The sequence below is a fragment of the Moschus berezovskii genome, chromosome 6 (assembly GCF_049115385.1).
Source record: "Moschus berezovskii isolate FMDL1 chromosome 6, NW_MosBer_1.0, whole genome shotgun sequence".
Classification (NCBI taxonomy): Eukaryota; Metazoa; Chordata; class Mammalia; order Artiodactyla; family Moschidae; genus Moschus; species Moschus berezovskii.
In genome coordinates this window covers 32,547,986-32,560,436 of record NC_142465.1, presented here as the reverse complement: position 1 = coordinate 32,560,436, position 12,451 = coordinate 32,547,986, and the positions used below count along the sequence as shown (strand labels likewise).

General features: G+C 43.4%; 1 protein-coding gene across 2 annotated transcripts in view; it reads left to right on the top strand.

The window, feature by feature from the left end:
• SLC4A8 (solute carrier family 4 member 8) overlaps positions 1–12,451 on the top strand; it is an 81,872-nt gene that overhangs the window by 53,133 nt on the left and 16,288 nt on the right. For both annotated transcript variants that reach the window (XM_055395538.2, XM_088836899.1), the window contains exons 15-19: positions 2,056–2,161; positions 2,755–2,916; positions 8,322–8,435; positions 10,924–11,085; positions 11,990–12,241. In XM_055395538.2, the coding sequence (XP_055251513.1) occupies positions 2,056–2,161; positions 2,755–2,916; positions 8,322–8,435; positions 10,924–11,085; positions 11,990–12,241 (796 nt within the window). The remainder of the gene's footprint in view (positions 1–2,055; positions 2,162–2,754; positions 2,917–8,321; positions 8,436–10,923; positions 11,086–11,989; positions 12,242–12,451) is intronic.

Genomic DNA, 12,451 nt, shown 5'->3' with positions numbered 1-12,451 from the left:
TGCTATGTGCCCAGCACTGTTTAGACCCTGAAAACATAGCAGTGAACATGACAGAGAAAGTTCTACCCTCATGAGGTTTATGTCCAAGTGGGAGAAGACAGACAAAAGTGACCAGCTCTGGAATGTGTAGACTTTGGATTTGGATACTGAAATTCTTTGTTAATAAAGCTCAAGACAGTATTCTCTTTAAAAATAATTTTATTTATTTTTGGCTGTTCTGGGTCTTCGCTGCTGCTCGGGCTTTTTCTAGTTGCGAAGGCCTGGGGTTGCTCTCTAGATGTGGTGTACAGGCTTCCCATTGTGGTGACTTCTCTTGTTGTGGAGCGCAGGCTCCAGTTTGAGTGGGCTTCAGTGGTTGCGGCACACAGGCTCAGCAGTTGTGGTTCCTGGGCTCTAGAGCACAGGGTCAGCAGTTGTGGTGCACAGGCTTAGTTGTGCCATGGCACGTGGGATCTTCCAGGTGAGGGACTGAACTGGTGTCTCCTACATTGGCAGGCAATTCTTTACCACTGAATCACCAGGGAAGCGCCAAGATGGTATTTTTATTTTTTTTAACAATTCAGTTGCATTCCACTGTTGATTCATATTGCAGGCAGATTCTTTACATCCGAACCACCAGGGAAGCCCGTTATAAAGCTAGAACTCCCCAATTCTTTAAGTGATTTTATGGTAATAGGTGTGTAACTGATTTTTTAAATCGAGTTAATTTTTTGAGAGCAAATTTTAAGATAACAGCGAAGTTGAGGACAGACAGTTCTCATATACCTCCCGGCCCCCACCGTGCAGTCTCCCCCACTATCAACATCCATCACCAGAGTGACATGTTTGTTGCAGTCAATGACACATCATGATTACCCATAATCCAGAGTTTACATTAGGGTTCACTCTCGGAATTGTATATTCTGTGCGTTTTGACACACGTTTAGTGACATATCTGCCGTTATAGCGTCCTACTGGATAGTTTCTCTGCCCTAAAAGCCCTCTGTGCCCTGCCTGTTCATCCCTCCCCCTCACCCCAACCTCTAGCAACCACTGGTCTTCTTACTCCAGAGTTTTGCCTTTCCTACTGTGTCATATAGTTGTAATCATACAGTACATAGGCTCTTCAGATTGGCTTCATTCACTTCATAATTTGTGCTTAAATGTCTTCTTTGTCTTCTCCTGGTTTGGTAGCTCATTTCATTTTAACACTGAATAATAGTCCATTGTCTAGATGTACTACCATACGTACATTCACCTACTGAAGAGCATTTTTGTTGTTTCCAAGTTTGGAACTGATTTTTTTAATATGTAAATATAGTACTTTATGGCTTTCTCTGTTTTTGTTTTGTTGATTTCCTTCTATTGTTATTACCTATTGAGATCTTTTTGAATTTTAATCCTGTCATGCTACATCCTTAGAAGGCATGCTTGGCAGAATCAGAGGTGAAACCAAGTTGCTGAGAATGACCATGTCAGTTGAGTATACTGGGAGCCAGTACAGGCGTGAAGTATGCTGGGATTGGGAAGCAACATGGTGGCCAGTGGGACAGGTCTGTCTGCTTTGGCTTGTATGCAAGATGAGGCCTGGGGAAGTCAGGGAATGACCAGGAGAGTGGCTATTACCGGGGAGAATGTTGTAGTTTCCATCATGATTCCAGGAGGCTCTGACTTCAGAGCAAGAATGTGATAGGGGTTTAAAGTACAAAATATTTAGGCTTGGGGAGGCTATTGAGAGCTGAATGGGTATCTGGTCCTCCTTGCTATATAGAATGGATTTTGTAGGAAGGGCCCAAGAGATAGAAACTAAGCAAGGGAACTACCACATCAGATGCCTAACTTGTCAGCACAATATATGAAGACCCACATGCTGATTTGAGCCCAATTTTAGTAATGACTGACTGAAAAATCAGCGTATAGTTGGGTCTCAATGAATAGGACCAACCTCAAGGATCTGAAGTGGGCAAAGGAGAAATAGCACGGGCTTTGGCAATGCCTTTGGCCCTGTCATGGCTCAAAATGTTTACTTGAATACTTGGCTACTTCTCTCCGGAATGTCTTTTCTTTTCCCCTCAGCTGCAGGTGTACCCTCCCAGAGAATCCAAACAATCATACTTTACAGTACTGGAAGGACCACAACATCGTGACTACAGAAGTCCACTGGGCCAACCTGACTGTTAGTGTAAGTCTGGACGCTGCCAGGCAGCTCAGCCTTGTGACCAATGGGCTAAAAGGGTACTTCTAGGTAGAAGTGGGGAGCCCTTCAGTAAACTCTGGTGATGATAGAAGTAAAGCTTTTTGGTTTTTTTTTAGAACACAATTCTTAACTGACTTTCCTTTCCCTTCAGAATTCTCTTGTACACAAAGGGAAAGGAAGATGACCTCGCATCTCTTTCCCACACACGTCCTGCACAGTGACCCTACACTGAGGATATGTGGGAATGAAATCAGGGAGGGTCAGGGGACAGATCCAGGTTTTGGGGGGGTTGAAGAACATTCAAGTTTGGAAGTCCTCTGTAATAAAAACAGTGCAATAGCTGGGGCCATCCCAGAACCTCATGTTTGCTCAGGACAGTTCTGATTTCATTTACAAAAGTGTCTTAGTTAGGACCATAAGCAGTCACCCAAAATGCAAACAAGAGCCCACAGCTGCACGGAGGGCAGATGGAGACTATAGGCAGCCTGCATGTCCCAGTAACCCTGGGATGACAGTGTCAGGAGACAGTGTCCTCCCTCGTGCCTGCCTTTCATCACCCAGAATGTCTGTTCCTCCAGGAGTGCCAGGAGATGCACGGAGAGTTCACAGGCTCTGCCTGCGGCCACCATGGACCCTATACTCCTGATGTGCTCTTTTGGTCCTGCATTCTCTTCTTCACCACCTTCATCCTTTCCAGCACCTTGAAGACTTTCAAGACGAGTCGCTATTTCCCAACCAGAGTAGGTAGCACACTCTTGCATTTCTTTTGTGTTAGACTTCTAGTATCACAGAACCCGTTCTCAGCCTCCATGCTGCTTGTGAGTACATTGACAGGTGCAGAGTTCCAAAAGACCTGATTCTGGAGGCCGTGGCCTTCTCTTCTTCCTGTGTCCAGCAGCCTCTTTCATAGATGTGTGGTGTATGCATGTGTGCTCAGTCATGTCTGACTCTTTGCGATCCCATGGACTGTAGCCTGCCAGGCTCCTCTGTCCATGGGATTTCCAAGGCAAGAAAACTGGAGTGGGTTGCCATTTCCTTCTCCATGTGTGGTGTAGGATGAGGGGTTAATACCTAAGAATTAGGTAATACCTAAGATTGAAAAGTGTCCGGTGAGTTTAAGGTGGTCGTCGTGTTCAATTACATCTCATTTCCAGTATGCTGGGATATGTCGCAAGTAGTAGCTGGAACTGGCATCTGAAGACAGTACATTGGGATGATTGCCTGGGATGTGTAGGGGACCCCAGAGTCTCCTCTTGGGGATGACTAGTAATAGCTTGTGAAATCACTGGGCACATTGACTGCAGCAGCCAAAACGCTCCTGACTTGGTTTGCATGATGGTTTGAAGCCTCAACTGCCTCTCCCTGACGCAGATGGCATTGTTTGTTTCATGAGTGGTTTGGGCGGGGTGGAATTAGAGGCCAAGCAGAGAGGGACTAAAGGTATCTTTGCTTTGAGGAGGAGCTCGGATCAGGAGGAAATTGTGGTTTTTCTTTGTGTGAGGCTTTTATCAGTCAGATATGCAAAGCAGGATGCGTGAGTGGGTGGGGGTCTTAGTTGAGACATTTTCTGTGTATACATTCAGGACAACAACACATTCTCAGATGTCAGTCAGGCTACACAGCAGTTAAGGGAAGCTGCCTGGAGGGCAGGTGGAGGCTGCAGTTCTACATAAGTTGTTGTTTCTAAACCAGTTGTCTAAATAAATAATTTCTAAATAAGTTGTTGTTTCCGGTCTGGACGTACAATGAACAGGTGGCAGTTGTGTACTGACTACTTGCTACTTGCTCAAGCCTGGCTTAAGTGAAATAGGGGATGCAAAAGAAGCTTAAAATGTTGTCTCTGTAACAGATACACACACTACTACATATAAAATAGATAAACAAGGACCTGCTGTGTAGAACAGGGAACTCTACTCAGTACCTTGTAATTAATGTATAATGGGAAAGAACCTGAAGAATAATATATATATGAAATTGAATCACTTTGTTGTACACCTGAAACACTGTAAATCAACTCTACTTCAATTAAAAAATAATAAACTGTAAAACATGTGAATTATATCTCAGTAAAGTTACTATATAATTTTAAAATATATATGTCTGTGTCTCCTTGCTGCTCTGCAAGTAGGATCATCAGTACCATCTTTCTAGAGTCCATACGTATGCTTTAAGATATTTATCTTTCTGTTTCTGACTTCACTCTGTAATCTCTAGGTTCATCCACCTTTTTAGAACTGACTCCAATGAGTTCATTTTTATAGTTGGTTAATATTCTATTGTGTATATGTACAACTTCTTATATACTCATCTGTCGATGGACATCTAGGTTGCTTCCATGTCCTAACCCCTGTGAATAGTGCTGCAATGAACACTGGGGTACGTGTGTCTTTTTCAATTATTGTTTTCTCAGGGTATATGCCTGGGATTGCTAGGTCATCAGCTCAGCTCAGTCGCTCAGTCCCTCAGTTGTGTCCGACTCTTCGTGACTCCGTGGACAGCAGCATGACAGGCTTCCCTGTTCATCACCAACTCACGATAGACACAAACTCATGTCCATCAAGTCGGTGATGCCATCCAGCCATCTCATCCTCTGTTGTCCCTTTCTCCTCCTGCCTTCAATCTTTCCCAGCATTGGAGTCTTTTGCAATGAGTCAGTTCTTTGCATAAGATGGCCAAAGTATTGGCGTTTCAGCTTCAGCATCAGTCCTTCCAGTGAATATTCAGGACTGATTTTCCTTTAAGATTGACTGGTTGGATCTCCTTGCTGTCCCAGGGACTCTCAAAGAGTCTTCTCCAACACTGCAGTTCAAAAGCATCCATTCCTCAGTGCTCAACTTTCTTTATAGTCCAACTCTCACATCCATACATGACTACTGGAAAAACCATAGCTTTGACTAGATGGACCTTTGTTGGCAAAGTAATGTCTTTGCTTTTTAATATGCTGTCTAGGTTGGTCATAGCTTTTTCTGCCAAGGAACAAGCATCTTTTAATTTCATGGCTGCAGTCACCATCTGCAATGATTTTGGAGCCCAAAAAGATAAAGTCTGTCACTGTTTCCATTGTTGCCCCATCTATTTGCACCTGGATGCCATGATTTTTGTTTTTTGAATATTTAATTTTAAGCCAGCTTTTTTACTTTCCTCTTTCACTTTCATCAGGGTCTTTAGTTCTTCTTCACTTTCTGCCTTAAGGATGGTGTCATATGCATATCTGAGGTTGCTGATACTTCTCCCGGCAATCTTGATTCCAGCTTATGCTTCATCAAGCCCAGCATTTCACATGATGTACTCTACATAGAAGTTAAGTAAGCAGGGTGACAATATACAGCCCTGACGTACTCCTTTCCCAGTTTGGAACCAGTCTGTTGTTCCATGTTTGGTTCTAACTGTTGCTTCTTGACCTACATACAGATTTCTCAGGAGGCAGGTCAGGTGGTCTGGTATTCCCATCTCTTTCAGAGTTTTCCACAGTTTGTTGTGAACTACACAGTCAAAAGCTTTGGCATAATCAATAAAGCAGAAGTAGATATTTTTCTGGAACTCTCTTGCTTTTTCAATGATCCAACAGATGTTGGCAATTTGATCTCTGGTTCCTCTGCCTTTTCTAAATCCAGCTTGAACATATGGAAGTTCATGGTTCACGTATTGCTGAAGCCTGGCTTGGAGAATTTTGAGCATGACTTTGCTAGCCTCTGAGATGAGTGCAATTGTGTGGTAGTTTGAACATTCTTTGGCATTGCCTTTCTTTGGGATTGGAATGAAAACTGACCTTTTTCAGTCCTGTGACCACTGCTGAGTTTTCCAAATTTGCTGGCATATTGAGTGCAACACTTTAACAGCATCATCTTTTAGGATTTGAAATAGTTCAGCTGGAATTCCATCACCTCCACTAGCTTTGTTCGTAGTGATGCTTCCTAAGGCCCAATTGACTTTGCATTCCAGGATGTCTGGCTCTAGGTGAGTGATCACACCATCATGGTTATCTGGGTCATGAAGATCTTTTTTGTACAGTTCTTCTGTGTATTGTTGCCACTTCTTCTTAATATCTTCTGCTTCTGTTAGGTCCATACCATTTCTGTCCTTTATTGTGCCCATCTTTGCATGAAATGTTCCCTTGATATCTCTAGTTTTCTTGAAAAGATCTCTAGTCTTTCTCATTCTACCATTTTCCTCTATTTTTTTGCATTGTTCACTTAGGAAGGCTTTCTTATCTCTCCTTGCTATTCTTTGGAACTCTGCATTCAAATGGGTATATCTTTCCTTTGCTCTTTTGCCTTTAACTTCTCATATGGTAGTTTTGTTTCTTCTTGCAGGGCAGCAAATGCAACACAGACATGAAGAATAGACTTTTGAACATAGTGGTGAAGGAGAGGGTGGGATGATGTGAGAGAATAACCTTGAAACATACACATTGCCATATGTAAAACAGATAGTCAGTGGAAGTTTGTTGTATGATGCAGGGAACTCTAAGCCGGTGCTCTGTGACAGCCTAAAGGAGTGGGATGGGGAGGGAGGTGGGATAGGAGTTTGAGAAGGAGGGGACATATGTGTACCTATGGCTGATTTGTATTGATGTATGGCAGAAACCTTCCAATGTTGTAAAGTAATTATCCTCTAATTTATGTGTGTGTGTGTCTCTGTGTGTATATATATATATATATATATAGAGAGAGAGAGAGAGAGAGAGAGTCCCTGCCATCAACAGGACGGGAAAACCCATGAAACAACCAGGCCCATAGGCGATAGCAGTCATTAGATGGATGCCATCCTGGGATATAAGTGCCACAGGAGTTCAGAGGAGAGAAGGACCCTGGGCCCCAGGATGGGCTTCTTGGTAGGGCAGCTACATGTTCAGAGAATTTATGTAACATTCAGAGGAGAACTAAAAAAAACCAGGGAAGGGGAGCTAGAAACCTCAGGTTTCAAAAGAAAGCAAAGTCAGGTTAAGGTATCAGTGATGGTACCTTACATGTGGCCACGTATACCTGGCCAGGTGTTGTATCTGGCTCTGTCTTGTTGGAAGCTCAGATTAAGGTGGGCATACAGAGGGCACTAGACACTGAGGGGGACTGTGTTTTATTAAAGCTGCTGCTGCTGCTAAGTCACTTCAGTCGTGTCCGACTCTGTAAACTATAAAATCGGTTAATCAGTCCTCTTAGGGGCAAAATGGTGATGAGGGGGCTTTGGAGAAAAACAAATGTAGGAAAGACATACAGGAAGTACCAGGATGGAGGGTGGTGACCATGAGAGATGATTAAGTGGGAATTGTGATACCTGAGTGGGTGTAAAGGAGGGAGCTGCCCATGGGGTCACCTGGAGGAAAAGCCACTGAGGCAGAGGGATAAGCAAGTGCAAAGGCCCTGAGGTGGGAGAGTCTGGTGTGAGTAAGAAGCAGCAAGGAGGGCTGTGTGGCTGGGACAGGCAGAGAGAGTTGGGGAGCAGCAGGACCTGGGTCAGAGCAGTAATGATATCAGATGTGTGTGGGCCTCACTGGCCAAGCAGGTCTCTGGGCTTTTTAGCTCCGAGAAATGAAGAGGCATTTCAGGGTTTTGGTGGAAGAGTGACATGATCTGACTTGTGTTTTGAGTGATCATTCCAGCAGCTTTACATAAGGACAGAGGCAGGGTTAGGAGTCTGCTGCAGCTTCAGAGACAAGAGCTGCTGGTGCCTCTGATCTTGTTGGGAACTATGGGGTGGTGAGAAGGGGTCAGATTGTGGGCATGAGCTAAAAGCAGAGTCAACAGGACTTGCATATAGATTTGATGTTGGGGCTGAGAGCAAAGAGGAACTGGTGCTGCTGCAAGGTCTGGGTGCAGCTGGATCTTGTTGGTCCCAGGAAATCTTATCCCAAGTTCTCAGAGCTGTTCCCTAAATGCTGGGCCCAGATTCTCTGAACAGAACTCCTCAGAGTTTGGAGTGCGTCCCAGTAGAGTTTGTCAGAGGGTTCATTCTCCTTTCTGATACCCACACTTTGGTGGTATTAATTTGGGCTTGTTAACATAGTCCTGTTGTTTAAATATGCTTGTATTAATTGACCAATAAAGTTAAAGCATTTTTCTGAGCACGTTTAAGCATTTCATAACACCTGAGTCTTTTCTGTTGTGTTTAATCTACTGTAACACATCTCCATCCTTTTTCATGCCAGGTCCGCTCCATGGTGAGCGACTTTGCTGTTTTCCTCACTATCTTCACAATGGTGATTATTGATTTTTTGATTGGAGTCCCATCACCCAAGCTTCAGGTTCCCAGTGTGTTCAAGGTAAGCAGATCTTAGGGCACCTGGTACCCCTACGTAGTTCACAGAGTCTGACCCTGAGCTATTTCAGGGGCCTCTCTGCTTGTCCTAAGCATGTATTTCGTCGTCCTCTAAACCTGAGTTGTGCTGCTCATGCCGTACCATTCAGAAAAGCAAACTCCCGGCTTGATGAGTTCAAATCAGAAAAGTCAGAAAACCTAATGTTGTTTAATGAATGAAAAGCCTTATTTATTTTCTTAATGCTATTTATTGTTTTTAATATGTGAAGATTTATAACAATGAAATGTGGGAACTTGCCTGGTGGTCCAGGACTCCATACTCCCAATGCAGGGAGCTGGGTTCAATCCCTGGTCAGGGAACTAGATCCCACATGGCTCAACCAAGAGTTTCCATGCCACAGTTGTTAATAAGATCCAGTGCAGCCAAATAAATAATTAAAAACTAAAACAATGGAATATTTGTATTTATATAAACACCAAAGACTGTGGGAATGTGGGTCTCTGGAACAAGTTCTGGTTCACAGCACTTCATTGAGCATCAGCTGTCTTAGGAAATCAGGAAGGGTGAAATGGCTCTTTGTAGGCCTCAGTTCTGCTCCTCAGATATCTTGCCCCATGAGGAGGGGAGGCGGTGGAGGAGCTTCACCCTCAGTCTAAGGCCCCCACCAGAGTAATCGTGAGCTCTCTTCAACCCTAATTCATTGTTTGTATATCTGCCTATAATCAATACTATTGATCCAAAAATCTATACAAAAAGTAAAACAGCTGATCTAAACATGGGGACTCGAATCTGTTTCAGTTTGGGGGTACCTACTGAGGAAACTGAGAAGACAGAACAGCTGAGCTCAGTTCCACAGATCCCTGCAGAGTGGAGAGAAGAGGAAATCTGTGTGTCCTTGGGGACTGGAGAGGAGCCAGGAGAGGAGGGAATGGGGAAGGCTGGGGGGGAGGAGGGAGCCAGGAACGCAGGCCCATGGTAACTTGTAAACACCCCGCTTAGTCGGCCTTCGTCTTCCCTGTCTCTCTCCCTGAAGCAGGCCTGGTTAAAAATATCTTTTTCTGTATTGCTTGAAAAAATTTTATTTCGTTTTGTTAAATTCAACTGAAATGCCACCCAGTTAGAAATTGATGGATTAAAAAACATCCTCTTTAAAAGTATACACCTCCTAGAATATATATCATTCTCACCCTGTGTGAATGAGTGCGATCAGCTTTTTCTCTAATAGCTGGCTGAGGTCGACAATGCAGGAGGAATGGATTTTGTGTAAAAATAAGTAATCTCGGAGCATTCAGCAGTTCTTGGAAAGGTTTCCTGATGGGTAGGCTTAAGATAGTCAGAAGGCACTGAATTTCTGGGAGAGACGTCAGAGAAAATGGGAGAATATCAAAGGCAGTGCTGCTCATTGGCAGACCTCCCTTTCAGGAAGCAGAGAGAACATTTTCTTCTTTCTTCTCTTCCCTATTACACCACATGACCCCCAGTGACCAAGACCCAGTCTGAAGGCTAGTACTATTATTGGTGGGTTAATGTCAATCAGGGATTAATAAGTTTTTGTGTTGACCTAACAATTTAACTACCATTTAGAACATTATTACTAAGGAAACACAGGTTCTATAAACTTTCAGAACCTAACCTATTAATAATTTGGGACTTGGTGACATTATTGAAGAGTCTTTGAATCCTAGAATGATAACCAATGTGGAACCAAATACTTTGGACTAAAGTCTTTCTTTGTTCATGAGTTTGGGGCCAGTTTGTATCCCTGGCCTTTTATCTTCCATCCCTACTTGCCAATCAAAGTGAACTTTTCTTCCCCAGAGTACTCTGGCATTTTTTTTTGAGATCTAGAAGAGTTTAGTTTATAAGATTTATGAACAGTGGTCTTACAGGGTCATTGAAGAGGATCCCAGATCATGCGAGTCCCCAGATTCAGTGTTTTGGGCTCTTCTCTCAGGTCTCTAGGGCCTAGACCTTGTTTCATTGCTGATGGGAGGCGGGTCTTGGACCAGGCCCCTGAGATTCCATGTAACTGGCTCTGCTGCCTTTATTTGTGCTGTAAACATACATGATATGGCTTCTGGTGGGGATAGTAGTTAGGAGGATAATCAAAGTTACTTATATTGTCTTTGAAAGTTATAAATTCTTCTTTAAACAACAGATTTTATTATTGGTTAATATATTTTATCTGGGTCAATGTGGAGATTAAAGTCACTTTTTATGTACACAGGAGTTTGGAGAGCCAGGGAAGGAAGTGAAGGATTAGTGAATATTCCATAAGAAATTGACAATTGAGGACTGACTCAAAGGGGATTTGGAACAAGGTCATAGGTTTTCTAAGGAATTGCTGTATTTCATGCTTTTTTTTTTTTTTGAGAATTTTCATTCAAGAATAAAAAGAAATATGGTTGCTGTGATTCAGTTTGATCTGTTTTGCCCTAATGACTACAGTTAACTTAAAATACAAAAATAAAACCTTGCTTTTTCCCTTTAGCCAACACGGGATGACCGAGGGTGGATTATTAGTCCCATTGGCCCCAATCCCTGGTGGACTGTGATTGCTGCAGTTATCCCAGCACTGCTCTGCACTATCTTAATATTCATGGACCAGCAGATCACAGCCGTCATCATTAACAGGAAGGAACACAAACTCAAGGTAAGAAAAATTTCTGACCTAGAATAATGGCATAATAATAATGACAATCTACTACATCTTTAAAAAATTTTAAGGAAAGCCCATTTAGACCAGGAACTGTAGAACCTGGGTAAAAGCAGTCATGGAAGGAGCTCATACAGAGTTTCCCAGGGTTTCTGACTCCTTCATTAATGACAGAGATTGGTTTGGAGATGAAACTAGAGTAGAGCATGATTATATAATGTGAAGGAAGCTTGGAATCTATTACTCTCCTCTCAGACCTGTGGGGGAGGTTGGTGGGCAGAATTCTTGGTGGTCCCTATATGGTCACATGCTCTGGTCCAGGATTATCTTCCTGAGGTTCAAGTTAGGGCTTGGACCACTGTTCACATTCCTGGAGACAGCTGTTCTCCCATTGGTGTCCATTACTGAGGTTTCCAGACAGAACCTTGAGCCCAAGAATCCTAGGAGGTAGGGTTGGTGCCAATACATTTATTAGTGAGAGGCTTCATGACTTGTCTCTATTCCTTCAACCCTTAGAGTAGGCAGCATCCATATTTGGCAAGGAATGGGGAGTGTTTATAGGAACATATTTATTACCAACTCCTGTAGGGCCAACCCTCTAGAATGGTCAAGATGTGTCTCTGGTTACTCTGCTGAGAAAGGATGAATCTTTGAATATGTGATACTCAGGGTGAGATCTGGGGACACTTGGATAAAAATTGGATATTGGCATGTGTAGGACACGCTAAGGTTTCTCTTTCTTCTCTATTCCCTCCAAACCAGGAGGGGCTGCAAGACTCTTCTGGAATCCCTGGACCCCTTCCTTATCCTTCCTGCTTTGGGCCTGAGACTCTTAGCTCACTGTCCTATGTCCCACTACAGCCAGCCCACTGATGGTGATGGAGACTCTGTTTCCCCACAGAAAGGATGTGGCTACCACCTGGACCTGCTGATGGTGGCCATCATGCTGGGTGTCTGCTCCGTCATGGGCCTGCCCTGGTTTGTGGCTGCAACTGTCCTATCCATCACACATGTGAATAGCCTCAAATTGGAATCTGAGTGCTCTGCCCCAGGAGAACAGCCCAAATTCTTGGGCATCCGAGAACAGAGAGTGACAGGCCTTATGATCTTTGTGTTGATGGGCTGCTCAGTCTTCATGACAGCTATATTAAAGGTAAAACCATTCATTCGTTCATTAGGTAAATATTAAGTGCCTGATTTGTGCTGGGAATGCAGTGGTACGACAAATAGATACACATACAAATACCTGCCCTGAGGAGTTTATTCTAAGTGGAGCAAGACAGATAAATGTAGTTAAGGAAGTTAGTTAAGAAAATAAACAGGGTAATTACAGAATGTAATATGTGCTCAAAGGAAATATACA